The following is a 21056-nucleotide window of genomic DNA, read 5'->3' as shown; positions in this document are numbered from 1 at the left end:
CCAATGCCATGCCCAGGGCTGCTCTGCCTCCACAGCAGAGATGAGGATGTGAAGGATTTGGGCACTTTGAAATCTGGCCTCACTCTCAGCTGACACAAACCCAGTAATCCTTACAGGCAATCGTAGCTTGAGAGGCTGCACAGTGCAGAGGGATTGTCCAGTTCCAGGCCCCTCCCTCCAAGAAGGACATTAAGGGGGTTGGAGCATGTCCAGGGAAGGGAACAGAGCTGGGGAAGGGGCTGGAGCACCAGGAGAGGCTGAGGGAGCTGGGAAAGGGGCTCAGCCTGGAGAAAAGGAGGCTCAGGGGGGACCTTGTGGCTCTGCACAACTCCCTGACAGGAGGGGACAGCCAGGGGGGTCAGGGCTCTGCTCCCAGGGAACAGGGACAGGAGGAGAGGGAACGGCCTCAGGCTGTGCCAGGGGAGGTTTAGATTGGATATTGGGAAAAATCTCTTCCCTGCAAGGGTGGTCAGGCATTGGAAGGAGCTGCCCAGGGAGGTTTGGGGTCCCCATCCCTGGAGGTGTCCAAAGAATGACTGGATGTGGCACTCAGTGCTCTGGGCTGGGCACAAGGAGGAGATTGGGCACAGATTGGACTCAGTGATCTTGGAGCACTTTTCCAACCTAAACAATTCTGGGATTATGCCTAGTGGTCCCTGCTGCAGAAGAAGCATCAGGTTCAGCCCTGTCCTGTCCTAAGCCATGACCAGGCAGCCTCCTATGGACAATCCACCAGGTTTCTGACCCAGCCTAGTGAGGCCAAAGTGTGTCCCCATGGCTTTAATAAGCGTTTGTCAGAAATCCAGGAAACCATCCAGCAGCAAAATGCTTCCTCTCCAGCAAATCAGCAAAATCTGGTGGCAAGTCCTGTCACTTGTTTCATCCTTAAAAAGTACAGCTTCTATCCTCAGATCTGCTTTTGTCCTGTTCCCTTTATTCCAGTTTATAAAGCATTCCTGCTTGGTCAAGATCCCACTAAAATCAGAGAGACCCGGAATTCCGAGTTTTATCACCCATGCAAAGGATGCGTGCTTCCACTGCTTGGAAATATCACATTCCTACTTCATTCCTCAGGCATTACTGTGGATCAAAATAGCTTCTTCATAAGCTTTCTAAGCCTAGGAGATTAATTTTGCTGGGAACAAGTGCTCCTGCTGTTTCACCAGCATCATTCACCCACAGAACTTCAGGCTAGGCTGGGCTGGACAGTGCATCCTCTAATCATGTTAATGTTATCCTGTGGCAGGTTTCAAGACTTTTTTAATTTAATTTGATGAAGGTGAAAGTCACTCCTTGGTTGCTTTCAGAGGGAAATGCTCTTGGGCTAATCAGAGAATCATTTTGCAAAGCAAACTTTCTCTTGGTGTCCCACGGTCCTGGTGCCCCCTGCCTTTGCCTAAAAGTCAGAGGATCTTTCTCTGTCCTGGGTGCTGGTTTAGTTCCTGGAATGAGTAATTCCTACAGGATAGAGCTGTCCATCCATGTGTCTCCCCATCCAGACCCCTCCAAACTCATGGACATGTATAAAATACAACTGGATGGGGCTTGGAGCAACCTGGGATAGTGGGAGGTGTCCACGCCCATGGCAGGGGGCTGGAACTGGGTGAGATTTAAGGCCCTGCCCAACCCAAACCAATCTGTGATTCCCAGAAAACCATTGCCCCGTGGAGGAGGGAAATCTCAGTCTGGAACCAGAGGCTGCAGGAGAGCCCAGTCCTTGTCAGTCTCTCAGGAGAGGGGTTGGAGGTAGGATGCTATGAAAGACAAGGTGATTTTTGGCTTCCAGACTGTGTTTGACACCAGGACAGAGATCCTGGGGTGGAATGTGTTGTGAGGGAACAAGTTCTTGGTGAGTTTTGCCTCCTTTGGGTGTTTGTGTCAGCTCCCTGATATCAAATACTGCTCAAACTGTAATTTAGCTTGAAAAGTCCCTCATTCTCTGTCACCAACACACTGCCACAAGATGTGACTCATTCTGGCACCCACAGACCAGAGCCAAGGCCTCACCTGAGAAATGTTTCTAATATTGAAATTAAACACCCCCAGATTAAACTTTTCTCTCAATTCTTTCGCCTTGAACCTCCTGGACAACCATTCCTGTTTCCTTTCAGGCTGTAACCTGGCCATGAAGCAGACCAGGAATGCTGCTCCCTTTACCTGGCAGCTTCCTCCTCCTCCTCCTCCTCCTCCTCCTCCTCCTCCTCCTTGCTCAGTCTCAGCACACATCACACTCCCCACGAGGTGTGGGATCTGCTCCAGGCATTTCTTTCTGCTGATCAGCTTCATCTGTGTTTTCTGCAGCACTTGGGATGCTGCAGCAAATGCAAAGAGAAGGATCAACAAAGCTGCAGAGCAGCTGAAGGATTCCCTTGGGAACACCTCAGCTGGATTTCTAAAGCAGCTCAGGGCAATGGGGTCTGTGGGCAGAACTGTAAGGTTTTGAGGTCACGAGGGCATATAGGGGACCCCCAAGTGTTGGCAGTGATGAGTTTGTGCTCCTAAGTTTAGCACAGAATCCCAGAATGGTTTGGGTTGGAAGGGGACTTTAAAGCTCATCCAGTGCCACGCCTGCCATGGGCAGGGACACCTTCCACTGTCCCAGGTTGCTCCAAGCCCTGTCCAACCTGGCCTTGGACACTGCCAGGAAAGCCAGACTACTGGGAAACCCCCAAAGGGATGGATGGATTTGCCTGCTGGTGGTCTCAGTGATGACCTGAGATGAGCTGCCCTGCACACCTGGGGTTTCTCATTAACTTTTTTTTTTTTTTTTTCGAGAACTCAGTCTGAGGGATCCTGTGCAAGCCCCTGCTGATCAAAGTCCACTGAGCTTTCCCCAGAATTCTACTTTTAGAATTATAGAATCATGGAATAATTTACATTGGAAACAACCTCTTGAGATCATCCAGTCCAACCATCCCCCAGCACTGCCAAGGCCACCACTGCCCCACATCCCCAAGTGCCACATCCACAGGGCTTTGAAATCCCTCCAGAGATGGAGACTCCAGCACTGCCCTGGGCAGCTGTTCCAATGCCCAACAATTCTTCCAGGGAAGAATTGTTTTCCTAATATGCAATCTAAACATTGTTCTCCCCAGGGAGGGCTGCAAGGCCATGCCTCAGCCAGGGGACCAGCTGTATCTTCACAAAGTGGCTCTTGGGATGGCAGCACACAAAGGAAATATCTGCTTTATTTTTCCCTTGGGATGGGAATACAGCAATCACAGCTGGCACCTGTAAGTGACAAAAAGACTGAAAACGTGCTGGGCTACTTGGAAACCTCACTTATTTCACCCACATTTCTGTCTAAAGTGAACCTGAGTCTGAGGGATAAAACTGAGATATTCAGATCATTTGAAACTCAGCCCTTGTTTCATATTTCACTGTGGTAAATCCTCCCAGAACCTTCAGGAAACTGTGACTCAATTACAAGACCTAAAAGATGGAAAGCTGTCATGTTGTTTTTCCATCTAAGATGGAAGTGCCCAAAGATGAAAATGCTTTGGTGTAGGAATCTCCAGGAAGGTGAAGCCCTCCTGTTATGAAGCAAAGCTGGGGGAGTTGGGGGTGTTCCCCTGGAGAAGAGAAAGCTCTTGGAAGACTTTAGAGCCTGTTCCAGAGCCTAAAAGGGCTCCAGGAGAGCTGGAGAGGGACTGGGGACAAGGGATGGAGGGACAGGACATAGGGAATGGCTTCCCACTGCCAGAGTGCAGGATTGGATGGGATATTGGGAAGGAATTGTTCCCTGTGAGGGTGGTGAGCCCCTAGCACAGGGTGCCCAGAGAAGCTGTGGCTGCCCCTGGATCCCTGGAAATGTCCAAGGCCAGGTTGGATGGAGCCTGGGGCAACCTGGGATAGTGGGAGTTGTCCCTGCTTGTGGCAGGAGGTGGCATTGGATGAGCTTCAAGGTTCTTTCCAACTCAAACCATTCCCTGATCCTGGACCTTTTGGCTTTATGAAATGGCAAATGGCTTTGCCATTTTTCCCATATCACACCATCACACCCCCCTCTCACCACACTCAGCTTCTGCTGGATTTCTTCTGAAGCCTCTACCAGATGGAGGGTGGGGGGCTACTAGGGCTGAGCACATCAACACCAATTTTTGGAAGTAGAATTCATGTCAGCTGAGCCCATAAAGCAGCACGAGGCTGATCCCCGGAGCTGCTCCGTGGATTTTGCAGAGAGGAGCTCAAGAGAAATCCTGCAGAGGGACTCTGCAGCAGCACCTCTGCTCTAGGAACACGTTACCTTGGTGAAATGGGAGAGTTTCACAGCTATGAGAGTGTTGTGTGTTAGTGTTGAGGGAGGAAAATGAAGCCTAAGATGGTAAATTAAGGGTTTCATGGAAAAAAAACCAGCAATACTTTGGATCAGAATAGCAAGGACTCAATGGGATATTCACTTCCTGCATCCTGGGAAGGACCACTCAAGCTCCAAGGCACCTCCCTGCCCTCCCTGTCCTGATTAATTCTTTCCAATAATGAAACAGCTCATTGGCTGTTTAGTGACATTTGTTCAGAACAGACATTTTGGGTCACAATCACTGCTGGAACTGCTTTCATTAGGCCTTAAACGAGATCAATTAGCAACAGCAATCTGCAGTCCTAAACGAGTGAAGGAAGGAGTGGCCAGAACCAATGAGTCAATCCAGGTCATGGAAGCATTAAGCCAAAGACAGCCCCAGACCTTCATTTCCTTTAGTCCAGATCATTTAAACCCAGCCTAACTGGGTGGTTCATAGAATATTCTGAGCTGAAGTTATCCACAAGGATCCCACGAGGTGACAAGTGTTCAAGACCTGGATGGATGAGGCTCTGAGCAACCTGGGATAGTGGAGGGTGTCCCTGCCCCTGGCAGGGTTGGAATAAGATGAGTTTTAAGGTCCCTTCCAGCCCTAATAATTCCATGATTCTGTGCTAATTTACCCACCAAGGTGGAGCTTGTCTAAATCTGGATGCCAAAAAGAGGTCTAAAGTTTGGAAGTGGTGCCAAAAAGATCCCAGATTTTGCTCTGGGGGTCTGTTGGGGACTGGTTCTTGCCCTGAACAGGGAACTGGTGGATGTGCAGAGGCTGGGGAGGTCTGGGTGCATTCACCAACCAGGTGGGGAATGGAACTTTGTCTGGGAAACCCCTCATGGGAGAGAACAGCCACTTTAAATGGATAAAACCCATCTTCCATTAGCAAATGTATCTCCCCCAGCAGCTCACCTGCACTTGTGTTCTCCCAGCCAGCAGCCCAGCAGTGCTGCCACGTGTCCATGTCACACAGGAAGGGCAGGCAGATGGGAATTTTCTCCTTGCTGAACTCGATGGGATTGCTGAGCAGGATCAGGGCAATGTCATTTTGCAGGCTGGTTTTATTGAATTCCTCGTGTAGGATCAGGCTGTCTGGGTTGTGCTCTTCCAGTGGGAGGCTGAGGTCGACTCCCCCCACTGCCACTGTCAGATCTGGTGGCCTTAAAAACAAAACAGGACATGGTAAACTTGAAGAATTTGGGTTATAAAGGTTGCTGCCTCTTCCCCAAAGCAGGGCATGATGGTGGCTTGGATGTATAAATATCCAAGGAATTCACCCTCACTCTTAGTAAAGGATGATTTCGAGGGCAGGGAGGTGCAGAGGTAGAACATGGATGCAGCCAGGTCGTAAATAACCCAGTCACTAGGAAACAGATGGAATGGTCTGGATCTTTTGGATCTCTTGGACCCTGCTGTCACCAGCCAGCTGTTCCAGGATGTGCTGCCACAGGTCATTTGTCACCCAGCAGTCTTGGCTGTTGGGCCTGCCACATTTTGGAGGGGACTCACAGAGGGCTGGACTCTGCCCCTGGAGTTGATTTATCCAGAACCTGGAGTCTTAAGTTCAGAGCCTCCAGGGGGTAAAGGTGTTTCCTATGTGAAAGAAAAAGGTAGTTTGGGGGATACAATGAGCTAGAATGGAATACACAACCTTTTAAAAGGTACTGGAACAAGTGTAGATGCACAGGAAATGCTCAGGGCCATCAGAATAGCATTAGGGGCACTCATCCAAGGCTTCTCAGGCCATCCCTCTAAGTATTCCACTTCTGCTTCTCCTGGTTATGCAGATTTCTGCACATTTCTGTGTTCAAAAATTGTTTCCCCCAAAAGAGACAATCCCTGTTTTCAGGGCTCAGCCACACAAATGTGGCACATGACCCCAGTGCCCATCCTGCACCCACCAGGAGGAATGTCATTCCCCCCCACCCCGTGCCTGGGCTGCTCTCTCACCCCTGGAGCACTCACAGCTCGTCTGCAAAGCAGTGGGCTGCGGTTAAAATCCACAGTGCACTGATGATGGTGCCTCCACAGATGTGCTTTCCATGGCTCTGGATGCTCACAAGCCACGGGAATTCCCCAGGCTTGACGTCTGTCCCTGTGCCAATCCTCTTGCCAGTCACCTGGAAGGACTCGTAGGATGGTCGGAGGCCACACCCTGGGTACAAAAAGGGACATTTTGGACACGTTCAGCAGTGTCACAGCCTGTGCTGCTGAAAGGCAGGGGCAAGAAATCCCTGAGCACAGAAATAGAGATGTCCATGGAATCAGATAAACATGGAATCACACAATGGCTGGGGATGGAAGGGATTTAAAAATATTTTTTCCAATTCCAACTTCCACCAGACCAGGCTGCTCCAACCCCCATCCAACCTGGCCTTGGACACTTCCAGGGATTCAGATTCCAGGGCAGCCACAGCTTCTCTGGGCCAGGGTCTCACCACCCCCACAGCCAAGAATTCCTTCCCAATATCCCATCTATCCCTGCCCTCTGGCAGTGGGAAGCCATTCCCTGTGTCCTGTCCCTCCATGCCTTGTCCCCAGTCCCTCTCCAGCTGTCCTGGAGCCCCTTTAGGCTCTGGAAGGGGCTCTGAGCTCTCCCTGGATCCTTCTCTTCTCCAGGTGAACACCCCCAGCTCTCCCAGCCTGGCTCCAGAGCAGAGGGGCTCCAGCCCTTGGAGAAGCTCCATGGTCCCCTCTGGACTCTCTCCAGCAGCTCCACGTCCTTCTGCTGTTGGAGCCTGGGGCTGGAGGCAGCTCTGCAGGTGGGGTCTCAGCAGAGTAAAGGGTGAGAATGCCCTCCCTGGATCTGTTATGTGATCTCTCCCAAAGTCTGTGATGTCCCTGTCACCTCCCTGGACCTAAACCCTGTCAAGCACTGCCCAGGAATTTGGGATGGGAGGGCCCATTGACCATGTCCTACAGGCAGGTGGGATAAAATCCTTGTTTAAGGAGTGGAAGGTGCATCAGGCTGCAGCACAGGCCACATCTTTATTCCCTCAGCAGAAGGAATAAGCCCAGACCTGTTTCACTTACCCACATGTGAATATCCTGCATCTCTTCTGTGCTGAGAATGCTGAGAAACAAAACCTGCCTGGACACTGCTGGTCAGAGAAGCTAAACAGGAGAGGGTAAGGAGCAGCATCTCAATCCATCCTGGTCCAACACTCTCCCCCAGCTCTCGGAGCAGTGATTCCTCTGCAGATGCCTCAGGACATCGCCTGCATTCCACATCAACACAACCCGGGTGACATCACAGCAGCCACTCCTTCTTGTTGGTGCAGCACTTGGATGCTCCTTCCCCAGGCAAAAGGGTCACTGAGGGGAAGCTCAGGGATTTCCAAAAGGTTTGTGATTTCCTCTAGCTCTAACAGGGACAGGGCAGAAGTGAAATTTCTGTCTGTGTCCCGGGCTAACCTCACAGGATATGGCAATGGTGGATTTCATGAGCAGAAGATTTCAAGACCCCTTGCTGGATCTTGATCCATCTTTGCAGACTTCAGGAGCTGGTCCTGTATCAGCTTTCAGCCTCACCTCTGAAGTCTATCATCGTATTAATTTTCTCTCCAGTTAGACCATTCCTGGGGTACTGACTTAAATGTACTTAAACAAGACAGGTTGGACAGGGCTTGAAGCAACCTGGGACAGTGGAAGGTGTCCCTGCCCATGGCAGGGGATGGCACTGGATGAGCTTTAAGGCCCCTTCCTACCCAAACCATCCTGGGATTCTGTGTTTGTAGGAGAAAGTGGGACCTCTGTCTAAGGACAGTTTTCAAAGGGTGCCCAATCAAAACTATCTAATCAAAATCAAATCACAGATGTCAGTAAATAATTCAGTGGCAGTAAAATATTTTGGTGTGGGTCAATTGTAGTATCAATGGAGCCACTATGCTAACTTTTAGACTTACACCAGGACAGGACTTAAAAAAAATCCTCAGCCAGGCTCAGACTTGAGGATATCTAAAAAAAGAGCTTTTTCCAAAGACTTTGCAGTTTGTTTCAAAACAATAACTACAGCACAGAGTAAGAGGAGAGGGAGACGAAAGGAAGGGAACCAGGAGACATTTTATGAGCTCCCAGATGATTCAGCACCTGAAATGCTTTGCCTTGGAGCACATCACAAGTTATCCCAACAGAGTCTGGATTTCACAGAGGTTGACAGTGCATAGGATGAAGGTTAGACTTTATTTCCCTCTCTTCTTTGCTTCTCTGTCACTTCATGCCAAGGAAATGAGACACAAGTGCTGGTTTACTTGGCTGTGAGCAGTGGAAGAACTCCACGACAGGACAAGTTAGGGACAGGTTCAGTTACCACGGAAATGAAAATTCCGACTGTGCTGCGAGCACATTTTGGGGCATCTCCAGAAAGAGCCAAATGGGGCAATCCTGCCTGAGGCAGCTCCCCAGGTGTAATCTGCCAAGAGGACAGATTTCCTCTGGATTTTGAGACTGGGATGAGCTCAGCATCAGCTGAGGAGCATGAGGGAAGATGGGGAGCTGATTTTTCTGGCATGGACTGACTGCCTCTCTTTGGAAACAGCAGGCAGGGCTGCAGTACTGAATTTACAATCCTAAACACTGATTTTGTGGGGCACATTTTCAGTCTGTCCAAGCTTGGAGAACGATCTGATCTGCTGAGTAGGTGCAGAAGGTGTTCAGGGAGGTGGCTTGGGACTTTTTGAGCCTTCAAGCTGAGCTGGTGAGCAAGAAACATCAAACCAAGCTATGGAGAGCAGTGCCATGGAGAAGGAGGTGCTGTGGATTTGTGTCTCTGGGTCCCACCACCTGTCCTTCAAAACTGGCTCACTCCTTGAGTCCTGGGCCACAGGATCCCATTTCCATAGGATATCCCATGGGATAAACTGTGCATCCCTGCATCCTTTGCCTGCAGCTTTAAGTCCGTGCTCTGAGAACCCCGTGAATAAACCCAAAATTTATGGGTTTTTTTTTCCCCTTTCTGGCTGTCCTGCTATTTTGACTGCACACTCACCAGAGACTGCCCCAAGTTATGTTTGCCACGAGTCTGCTCTTAGTGGGGGCTCCCCAAGTTATTAAAGTACAAATAATTAATCATAGGGATAATTCTAGTCCTCGGTACTGTCATGCCTGATGATACAGATTTAAAAGCCCTGGTGTTTAATTAGCAAGTGGCAGCATTTTAAAATATTTGATAATTATTTTTTTTTTTAGATAACCTGATATCTACTTGGAACAAATCACAGAGAACATTTTCTTTTCTTGTTCTGTCATTTATTGCAGAGCAGGAAACAAAACCGATTTCTTTTTGTTTATTCACTTCTTGGAACTGTCAAAAAGAAGCATCACATTAAAATTTTGATTTTTTTCTGGCTAAAATAATTTCAGAAAATAGGCACTACGGGTGGCTCTAAATGCTGTGAAAGCAGAGTTGTGGTAGGAGAATCACTGATCTGATCAATTCATCACTCCCAAAGACATCAAATTCCAGGGATATGACAGGTAAAGAACCCAATCACATCTCCAGAAGTCAAAGCTCTGGGAACACCAGGAAATTCATTAACCCAAGAAAATCAACAACTCCAAAGGCATTGGAAATGTGAAGCAGCTACAGGTGCAACCACCTCCCAATTCATCCTTTTAACAGCATTTCGAGCCAAACTTTTGGAAGTTCGGATCTCTTTCCACCTCTCCAGATAACAAGGAAACCCCAGGAGCTTCACAGAGCAAGAAGCTGTGATGGGAGCAATCCCTGCCCTCTACTTTGACTTTTGATGTCAACAAACAGAAAACTTATGATTACGGAAAGCCTCCCCAGCAGATTCCAAATCTTTATCCACGGATGTTGTGGGAACATCCACCCCTGGGGTTCCTGATCTTTTTTTTTTTTTTTTTCCAAGCTCCCTACCGTGAAGAGGAGGTGGTGGAGCAAGCACAGGCTATTTCCTGAGGCCAATGGGGCAGGAAACCCCTGTCCCTCCCAGCCCACAGTACCCTCCAGGGTTCTTGCTGAGGTACTGCTGGTGATATTCCTCGGCATAATAAAACTCGGGAGCCTCCCGGATCTCCGTGGTGATGGAGCCAAAGCCTCCTTCTGTCAACACCTGTCAGGAAAGACCAGGGAAAGCCATTAGTGGTTTGCTGTGAATGACATCAGGATTCCTCCCTGAAGGAGCCACAGGAGTCTCTCAGTGCTGGGACCACATTCCCAGCTCATCCCTGAAAGCTTTTCATCCCTGCTCGCTCTAGTGCTGTTTTGCTCTGGGCACAGAGAGGGAGTGAAGCATGCCCTTTTAATGGCTCATTTGTTTAATCTGCCACGGCCACGCTTTGATTCTCTTTATTAACCCAGGCAGTGATGTGGAGCCATCAATGAAAGTGGAAAACAAAGGGAGAGAACACTCGGATCCACCCTGGGAAGCTGCAGTATCCAGGAACCTCCCCTGGAAGGTGCCTCGCTTTAATATCCATCCCCAATGTCCTTGTCAAAGAAGAATTTCTGGATGAAATTTCAACCCCAAGGATGTCCTTGGGAAATCAGAGCATCTGGGCTCTTTTTTTTTTTTTTTTTTTTTTTCTGCAGGGTCACTGCAAACTCATTCTTCAAAGAGAGAAGTTCCACCTTGACCAGAAAGTTTCAAGTTTTAAGGCAAATTATGGCTCATTTTGGAAAGATTTGCCAATACGTGGACCAGGAGCAATAATCACTTGGCAGGAAGAGAAGACAGAATGTGGGTGGAGATTTTAAATTAGACTTTAATTGCTTTCTGATATCCCCTAACTGAATTTGAAACTCCTGAGAGGTTTCTGACAGAGGGAATTTCTTTTAAAGATGAATTGCTGTGACATTTTCCCCACTGCATTGTCCTTTCCTAAGGAAACTGGTAAACACCAACATTTTGGAGCCAATTCTCTTCTCAGTGGGGACATAAGTTGTGCTCTGAAGTCCGTGCTAAAACCTAATAAACACTTTAATTAATGTCAGAGTCCTGTTAAAAAGTGTGGTTATAAATACTGGATGTAGAGAGAATTGATTGAAGGGTCAGCATCTAAGATTCCCAGAAAAATATTTGTTACCTTGTCATACCATTAAACATATAAAATATAAATAACTGGAAATCATCACATGGAATCACAAAATTGTGAATCTGCTATCAGTCATCAAGTCCATCCTCTTTCATCATGATAGGCTGAATGATAACAGCCTTGATCCCAAAAAAAACATTGGTTGTGGAAGATCTTTGGAGATGGAGATCCTCATTCCAACATTTTCCATCCTGTTAGAGAGTCCCTCCTAAGCCTAGCCCAGTTAAACCCAGTGCCTTCATTTAAACCCAGTATTGTGGGTTTACTCATCCTAGAAGTGGAAAGGAAATAATTCCCTTCCTCTTACATCTCCTACACAACTAGGGAAAGGCAAGGATGACATGCAATAGAAATACTGGACTTAAAGAACAGGTGATTATTTGGGACTAAAAGTCTTCAAATTTCCCACACTGGGGTTTCCCAGCTCCTGCCCCAGCCCAGCCAAGCCCTGCCCACAGCCTGACAGCAGCTGCTGGGCTTTGGAGAGCATCCCTCTGATTTCTTCCCACAATTTCACTGTCTAAAGGACACATTCTGCTTTGTTCAGTCTTCAGTCAGGAATGAGCTGATAAGATGGATACAAAATCCATGATTGACCAGTCTGGAGTGCCCTGAGTTCCCAACAGAGCACTGGAATTCTCAGCACATCTTAGGAAGTTGTCGACTCATAAATTCTTTGCGTTCCCACACAAGGAATTGGGATCACAAGCCCCATTTCACAGGATCCTGGCCTTATTTCCCCATGTAAAATCACCAACCAGCCTTTTTTTCCACCACTGGGACATGCTTTGTCCCAAGGGAATCAGGTTATTCACCTGTCAGACATGAGAGTAAAGAAGATAAAACCTGTGAAGGTTTGTACCGCAACACACCAACAGCCCCAAACACAAAGAGGTATCAACACAGCTCCTTCTACAAAGCACTGTTTCACTTTTTAACCTTCCCAGCTGAGAGAAAACACTTTGGAATGATCTTCACTGCTGAAAGATGGCACAAGCTTCGCCGTGGTGGGAATTACTCATTTACCTGCTGCTGCAAATGCAGTCAAAATTGGCCTCTCCCCCTTCCCTGAGTCGTGAGGATGCTGCTGGAGGGGGAGAGATTTTTCCACTGTGCCAACAGTGTTTGTTACAGGTTTTTAATCTGGGACTTTTCCATCATTTTGTCAGTTAGGAAACCCATTCCATTCGATGAGGCACCACAAGAGGGCATAAACATCATTTATCACTTCCCAGCCCATTAAAACCTGAATACAGCAGAACCCAAGATGAGTCCTTATATTGCACTTTTGTCCTCTTGTCAGGAGCAGTGGGAACCCCAGGCTCTGACACTCTACCAAATCCCACCTTGGATGTTTGAATTTTAAAGGAAAAATATTTCCCTTGCACTGGCAGTGTACATATGAACATAAAAACATCACTGGGAGACATGGAGAAGTTCAGGATTTGCTGGCTCTGGCATATGTAAATCAGCCCACTCTGGATTGATTTCCTGCCACTGAGGCTGATATAATATGATGGTAATCCTGTTCTAGAAGAATTTTTAGTCCTCTCTATCTCAAAATTCCTGAGCCATCCAATGGGACCCCTCATTACCATGCTGCAATTATCCCTTGGGATTTTTAACTCAGTGCAGGAAATTTTTAAAGAACCATTGGATCATTTCCACTTCCAATATTCCACTGCAATTTGAAGAGAATTTATTCCTTTAGAGGATATCTGTGGCATTTGTCATAGGAAATTATCAAAACCCTGAAAGATCATTGACTCCAATTGTTAACCCAGCACTGCCAAGTCACTGCAACATCACAAGAGATCCTTTAACTGATGAGACTCCAGCCCAAAAGTCCTGTCAGAATCCACCAGGGAAGGGCCAAGCCGAACCAGAACCCAAACCTCATCCAGCTGCAGAGGGGACAGAGCCATCTACGGTCAATGGGAGAGGCACTGGAGCAGGAACAAGGAATCACAGAATCATTAAGGCTGGAAAAGACCTCCAGGATCATGAAGGTGTCAAAGTCAGCATTGGGAACCTCAGCACTACAAGTTTTTCAGCCAACCTGTACTTTCCGCATGTAAAAGATGTGTTTGATGATTTTCCTAATTCTTTACAGACTGTGAAAGTTTATTTCCTGTTGTTTGCTTTAAGCTTCTGCCTGACCATTGGTGACGAGACCTGTCATCACATCCTCTGCACAAAACACTGGATCTCAGAATCCCAAACAGTTCGGGCTGGAAGGGACCTTAAAGCTCATCCAGTTCCACCCCCTGCTATTCGCAGGGACACCTTCCTCTATCCCAGGTTGCTCCAAGCCTCATCCAACCTGGCCTTGGACACTTCCAGGGATCCAGGGACAGCCACAGCTTCACTGGACACCCTTTGCCAGGGCCTCTCCACCCTCACAGGGAAGAATTTCTTCCCAACATCCAATGCAAACCTACTTCCTTTCCATTTGAAGCCATTTCCCCTTGCCCTGCCACTCCAGATCCTTGTAAATAGTCCCTCACCACATTTCCTGTAGGCTCCTTCAGGCACTGGAAGGCCTAAAAGTTCCTCCAAATACTTCTCTTCCCCAGGATGAACAACCCCAATTCTCTCAGCCATTCCTCACAGCAGAGGTGCTCCATCCCTCTGATCATCTTGGTGGCCTCCTAATACAATTCCTTCTCCCCTCTCTCCATAGAAATCTGGATTTTACACTTTAATCCTGCCCATTCGTGTCTTCAGCCAGACCCACAGCCTTTCACTCCCAATGCATGACCCAGGACAGCCTTCTCACCCTTTCCTGAACCTCTCCCAGCTCTCCTTTCCTGCTGCAGTCACCAGGGTGACTGGAATTCCACTGTGCTCAAGAGCCCCACGGATTTATTCAGCCCTGTTCTTACATTTCCTCTTTCATTCCCCGTCTCTTTCCCAGCAATTCCTTACATTCCACTTGCCTTCCTAACCTCTGCTGAGCACGGAGCAGATGTTTCCAAAGCACCATCTGCAATGACCACAGAACCTCTTCCCCGGCTAATTTAAGCCCTCTCATTGTGCCTGCACTTGACTTCTATTGACATGAAATTTCAGCAGCTATTTTCTGTGGTATTGTCAGATTCTTCTGCAACTTTTTTTGTGGCCGTGTCTACTTTGGTTCACCTGGAATAACTCCAAACCCTCAGCGGGTTTTGGTGCGTCACCGCCGCCTGTCTCCCTTTTTTTTTTTTTTTCCCAGTCCTTTTGTGAGGATATTGAACTGCACAGCTTCCCAAGACAGGTTAATCTCCCTTCACTGCAGAAGCTGCACAGTTATTTGTACCTTTTATTTCCTACTTGTAACCAGTTCTTCACTCAGAAGAGCAACTTTCCTCTTATTCCACACATGGCACCTCATTACACACCCGCTCTCTTCAAAAAAACCTGTATTATGTGTGCAGGACATGAGTCTCCTCATGCTGAACTCATTATAAATTTGACAAAAAGGCTTTAAAATTGGTTTTGCTAAATGAAACCATTTAATTTTCCGAGCAGAGGCATTAGTAAAGCAGGGGAGTATTAATTGGCTTCAAGCATTTTGTGGCTTTTAATAAAAATGGCATCATCCTGTGCTTGATTCAATAGACACTTTATAAACCAGCTTATACCAACATCCATCCACTTTGTCTCGTGTCCCAGTGAGTTGCAGGAAGCTGCTGCATTTCTAAAGCCTCCTTGAAAAATCACTGATGTTGGAAACACCACAGAGCATCCTGACATGTGTGACAGCTTCTGTACCATCACCCCCCATGTCAAACTCTAACAACAATCTCACCAAATAAAATCCACTGGGCTCTCCCTTCATTGCAGTGTCTACTCAAAATTTCACACCAGCAGCAGCAATCCTGAATTTCAGCTCTTTTTCCAGAAGTTCTATGAATTAAAGGAGCTGCACTATGGAGGAGAAGACCTGCAAGAATTCGTTCCATGAACTCTCTAGGATGGGAGGCTGTGGTCATCCTGGATACTTGATTCCTGTGATATTTTTAACTGGAAAAAAACTTAGCTGACTTTGTGAGGTTTGTGGATTAGTTGCTGGCAGGTTTGGGAGCAGAAATTCAGCCCTACAGGCTCGCTTGATCCAGAGGAACAAACTTTGGTCCAGAAGAATGAGCAATTACCAATGTTTTATTTTCTCCTTCATTTATTTTCTCCTTCCCTTCCCTCTCCTTTCTGGCAGTTCAGCCCACTCGGCTGTGTCATCGATGATATATGATCTGAAATTGTTTCCTTTGTGATGCCTTCACTTGGCTGGAACAGCTCAGTTTGTCACACTGGGTCCAGTCTCCTCTGTGTCACTTACTGATGCTGGATTTTCCAAATTAATTGGTGCCAGCAACCTCTACAAGTGTTGGGATGGGCTGAAATCCTGATTAGCTGGTAAAATCTGCATTCCCAGCCTGTAGGTGACCTGCTTTTGGAAATGATGTGTTTATGACAGGAAGAAGGACTCTGCCAAGGGAAATGTGGGAGCAGTGGCTGACGAGGGCTGAAGTCTAACCCCAGCTACCACATGGACTGGGACCAGATATCCACATTCCCCTTTTTCCAGCTGCCTCTGCCCAGTGGATTCCATGGTATTGATGCATTTGATGGGAGGTGCTGGAATTGATTAGCAAATGCTTTTCACAGGGCTGTGGAGTGCTGCATAATTAGCTAATGCTCACACGGGGTTTGGAGAGCTGTGTAGTTCCTGAGTATTATTAATATCCTTGCAGGGAAGCTGTCTGGTCTCAGAACTCTCCTTGCAAAGTGCCTCTGGCAATTTGGGCAAGATCAAGACTGGGAATGATGGAATCATGGGGGTATAAATTTTCCATCTTTCACAGAACGGGCACATGGATCTAAGAGCAGAAATGGTGAAATCCACAAACTCGACGCTGGGAGAGAAAAGCAGCTGCTGTGGGACTAAATCTGAAGAAAAATTTCATAGAATCGTGGAGTGGTTTGTGTTGGGAGAGATCTAAGAGACCATCCAGATCATGCTCCTGGAAAGGACATCTTCCACCATCCCAGGTTGTTCCAAGCCCTGCCCAGCCTGGCCTTGGACACTTCCAGGGATCCAGGGGCAGCCACAGCTTCTCTGGGCACCCTGTGCCAGGGCCTCTCCACCCTCCCAGGGAGCAATTCCTTCCCAAAATCCCATCCATCCCTGCCCTCTGGCAGTGGGAAGCCATTCCCTGTGTCCTGTCCTTCCATGCCTTGTCCCCAGTCCCTCTCCAGCTCTCCTGGAGCCCCTTTAGGCTCTGGAAGGGGCTCTGAGCTCTCCCTGAATCCTTCTGTTCTCCAGGTGAACACCCCCAGCTCTCCCAGCCTGGCTCCAGAGCAGAGGGGCTCCAGCCCTCAGAGAAACTCCATGGTCTGCTCTGGACTCATCCAGGAGCTCCACATCCCTCTCATGTTGGGGTCCCCAGAGTAGGACACAGAGCTCCTGGTGGGGCACACCAGAGTGGAATCAGCTCCCATGACCTGTTGCTCATACAGCTTTAGATGCAGCCCAGGACATATCCTATAGGGATTACCCATTCCCTGGCCAAAAAGGAGAAGTGCTGCTGCAGGAACCTGCAGGAATTTGTCCTAGGAATGTATCCTTCCAGTGCAGAACAGAGAAAATGCAGGTAAGAAGGAAATGGGACAGAAAAACATGATGGTACAAAATCTAAGCTGAAGAATCCTGATTTTCATCCATCAAACTGCAACAGTGACTTTGTCCGAGCTTTTTTCCTGTTGACAAATCTCCCAACAACAGAACATATCGCCAGAATGGAGCAAACTGATCCTGGCTGGAGACACATCTCCAGGAGCCTTAGGGAAAGCTGGGTGTGGGTATAAAGTGTGTTCCCTTTCTTAGAAGATTTGCTCTCTCTGAAACGTTTCCATCTTAACCACTTAGCTTGGAGCAGGTTGTTTGGTCACTCCTCCCTGCCAGAGGGGATGGAATTGCTGGGCTTGGATGCCCATCAGTCCTGCCAAGGTAAATCACAGTTGGATGATAGCCTGGTATTAACACAGCCCCAAGTGGCTGTGCTCAGAGGGTCTAGGAAGTATCAGGAGTGCAGTTAGTCTGATATTTCCTCCTATTTTACCTTTGAGTGTAAAACCTGAGTGTTGCCCACAGCAATGAACTCTGCCAGATGAAATATCACATTTACCCAGCCAGATTTCATGGTAGCTTCTCCCACAACAGGAAAAGAGCAGCTTTGAATTTGTCCTAAATCATCTTAAGGGCAACTGACAGTGAACTAAAATCTGCAATTCTATTTTTTTTCCTGTTGGATGCTGATCCTGTGAACGTGCACAGGAAAGAACTTGTATCCTGCTCTCCATCATATCCATCTAATTCTGGATTCAAAGCTTTTTCACTCCAGATACTGCCTGGTTTAACAGGATCAGCTTGACCCAGAGTCTTTACAAGCTTGACCTTCAGCATGGAGCTTCCTGAACACCCATCCTGTTTTCTCCTGAGGGAAGAGAGATGAAAGTGGGGAATGGCAGGGGCTGCAGACATTTAGGAGGTACAGGGAGATAACATTAGCTAAGATAAAAGACATCTTGCTCCAGTAGCATCTGGGAGCTAATTAGGTGTTGAAGGAGCCATTGAGAGAGATGGAAATTCTGTTTGTCTGGCCAATTTTAACGCAGCCAAACAGCCTCTTACTGCACATCCTGCATGGATAATTGATGATGCCTAAGAAAACTCGTGCCTCATCCTGACTTCCAGTGATCTAAAGCTCAAATCTCCTCAGTGGCTGGAGACAGCAAAGTCTTCTCCCCTCATCACTCATCCATTGCTCTCATATTCCTGAAACAACAATGGCCAGTGGCAAGCTGGGATGGGGGAAAGGACCCAGACACAAAGCAATGAAGCTCAGACCAGAACCTTTCCCAGGTGCTTTGGCCCTGGATAACTCTGAGAAGCTGACTCAGGTCCAAAAATACTCTAATATCAGGCAGCCTCAGCTGCAGACAAAACACTCCACATGTAAATACTGTGTTGACAAGACTTTCCCACCTCCATTAGCTCTGTTATCTCTGGATCACATTTTGCTCCAAGTGCAGAGCAGCTTGTGGTGCTCCCTTGTGTGTGAGCCCTTAGCAATGAAAGTAAGGCTCTGCAATTATTTTTTATTCAGGGGAGCAGCAATGAAGAAGTAAAAACGTTCATTTGCAATATCAAAACTCAGAGGGCTCAGGTCAGCTCTGCTGTTACATGGCTGTGATTTTAATTTTCTCAGTGGATTTACATCAAGTACTTCTTCCATGATATATAAGCATGACAGTTTCACAGGAACACATATGAGTTTTCCAGAGAAACCATTTATCTTTACTTAAACTCATCCTGAAAAATCCAGAAGTTACTTTTGTTGTGATTGGAGGGAACAACTTCCAGACAAGAAAACATGCACAAATATTTACTGCTAAAATCATAAAATATGCTGTATTGGAATACCTTCAATATCCTTGCTCTGGAAATTGTTGGGAAACCTGTCATCCCTACTTATTTTGCTTATTTTTTGCCTCTAATAACACACTTGGACTTTTCTCTTCAGCCTCCCATTGTTTTATAATCCCAAACCATTCCATCTATCCAAAAAGCTGGGAGATGGCTTGTATTTTACTGACCACTCTCTGGAGAGGTGAACAACTCACCATGAACACCCACCATGAGCCTCACCTGCTGAACTCAATGTTGTCAGCTTTATTTTCAGTCTGTATTGGTGGTTTATTATATAAAGAAATATCTCAGAAGGATCCAGCATGGGTCTAATATCCCCAGCAATTTACAGCAAAATTATTTGCATAACACATTGAATGTTCCAGCAAAACAGAATCATAAAATCACAGAATCTTTTTGGCTGGAAAAGCCCTCTAAGACCATAAGAGTCCAACCATCCTCAGCACTGCCAAGGCCACCACTGGCCACAGCCCATCAGATACTGCTTGTGCTCTAATGCAGCCTAAGGGGAAGGGATGATAAAGGACGGTCCTGGGAAAAGGAAAAAGTCAACATCACTTCTTCTGGGTTTTTTTTATATTGTCCTTTTTTTTTTTTATTCCCCATGGAGATGCCTTGTGCAAACATCTTAAATTCCTCCATGGCTGCCCTGTCCAAACATCATCAAACAGAGAGGAGATGGATCCAGCATGAGACTGATCCAAACACCACAACACTGCACATCAAATGAAACAGAAAATGGAGGTGCTTCCCCTGAGGGTATAAAACAGGGGCACATCCCAGTGCTGGATCTCAAGGATCAGTGCAGCTGCAGCTCTGTGAAATTTCCAACTAAAAATCCCACTCTGGTTTAAAACAGAACTCAAATTCTCCTGCCCCCCCCACCCCACCCCCAATGTGTGTTGTCAAGCAGCTGCTGCATTTCCAGCCTAGGTCTTTTTGACCTTTCTGTCCAGCTGATTTCAGTGGAATATTTGTTGGATTTTTAGTCCACATAGCAGATCAGAGAGAGGCTGAATACTTTAAAGCAATTTGGATCCTTCAGGAAGACAAATTGTTTCTGTTATCGAATATATGCATAATTACTACTAAAATTATATTTGAAATGGCTACCAGGCAATACAATTTTAGCCCATTCCAAGGACTGAAAAGTCAAGAGAAAATGAACAGAGCATTTTTTAAATCAGAAGATAAGTAGTTTTCCAGCCACTATAAATAGAAAAGGCTGGAAGAACCCATCCAACAAGCTGGAGAAAGTGTGAGGAGGGTAAAATTCCACAGTGTTTTGGCTTTGGACTTCAGAAGGTAGTGAGTATGAGATAGTGTGAAATACAAAGAAGTCTTTGTTGTTTACATCTGAAGTTTAAAAGTGGCACAGTGTGAATAAACAAAGGATGTTCCATGAAATGCTGCAGCAGGGATGCGCTCGCTCCGTCGGAGCTCCGCGTAAACAGAGGCTTTAAAAAGAGAGGGAGGTAAACTTGAAAGCTTTGCCTTCCAGAAAATCTCATTTACCCAGATCCTCGGGCTTTTAAGTGGTAGAAAAAACACACACAAGCTTAATAAGACCAAGATCTGGATCATTTAGCATTTGCTTTCAGGTTGGTTAAGCTCCTTCCTAACGATAACGGTGCACGTGCTCTCCAAAACCTGAATTAGCTGCTCCTTATCTTTCTGGGGAAAATAAGTTTTGCTCTCAAGAACTGGGATAATATCAAGCAATTTCTTTCCTGGCAAACAATAAAGAATACTGCCTTGACAATTTCATGAGTTAACTGACTGTTTTCCAGGAGGGTGCATAGGATAATTGGTAAGGACAGAATCTAAAAATACCCAGATGCAGTTCGATATTCACAATGGTATTTCCTGTTGAGCAGTTAGATAGCATTGGACTTGATCCATAGCACCATGGAATGGTTTGGAGTTGGAAGGAACCTTTAAATCTATTCAGTTCCACCCCCTGCCATGGGCAGGGACACCTTCCACTATCCCAGGTTGCTCCAAGCCCCGTCCAACCTGACTTTGGACACTTCCAGGGATCCAGGGGCAGCCACAGCTTCTCTGGGCACCCTGTGCCAGGGCCTCACCACCCTCACAAGGAACAATTCCTTCCCAGTATCCCATCTATCCCTGTCTTCTGGCAGTGGGAAGCCATTCCCTGTGTCCCATCCCTCAAAACCCTTGTACAAAGTCCCTCTCCATCTTTCTTCCATCCTCCCTTCAGGTAC

General features: G+C 47.1%; 2 protein-coding genes across 2 annotated transcripts in view; both read right to left on the bottom strand.

Moving 5' to 3' along the window:
- The window catches only part of LOC134042832 (uncharacterized), a 56360-nt gene extending 46964 nt beyond the window's left edge, over window positions 1-9396 (bottom strand). The window contains 6 exon segments of the mRNA XM_062490773.1: window positions 2158-2312; window positions 5208-5455; window positions 6261-6450; window positions 7329-7538; window positions 7541-7589; window positions 9391-9396. Of these exon segments, the coding sequence (XP_062346757.1) occupies window positions 2158-2312; window positions 5208-5455; window positions 6261-6450; window positions 7329-7538; window positions 7541-7589; window positions 9391-9396 (858 nt within the window).
- A 139-nt stretch (window positions 9397-9535) lies between these two features.
- Window positions 9536-21056, bottom strand: part of MSRA (methionine sulfoxide reductase A) — a 233517-nt gene continuing 221996 nt past the window's right edge. Inside the window, exon 6 of the mRNA XM_062488383.1 lies at window positions 9536-10372. Coding sequence (XP_062344367.1) covers window positions 10208-10372 — 165 coding nt within the window. The 3' untranslated portion in view covers window positions 9536-10207. The remainder of the gene's footprint in view (window positions 10373-21056) is intronic.

Source organism: Cinclus cinclus, chromosome 3 (assembly GCF_963662255.1).
Source record: "Cinclus cinclus chromosome 3, bCinCin1.1, whole genome shotgun sequence".
Classification (NCBI taxonomy): domain Eukaryota; kingdom Metazoa; phylum Chordata; class Aves; order Passeriformes; family Cinclidae; genus Cinclus; species Cinclus cinclus.
The sequence above is the reverse complement of the archived record's forward strand: the minus strand, read 5'-3'. Positions and strand labels throughout refer to the sequence as shown.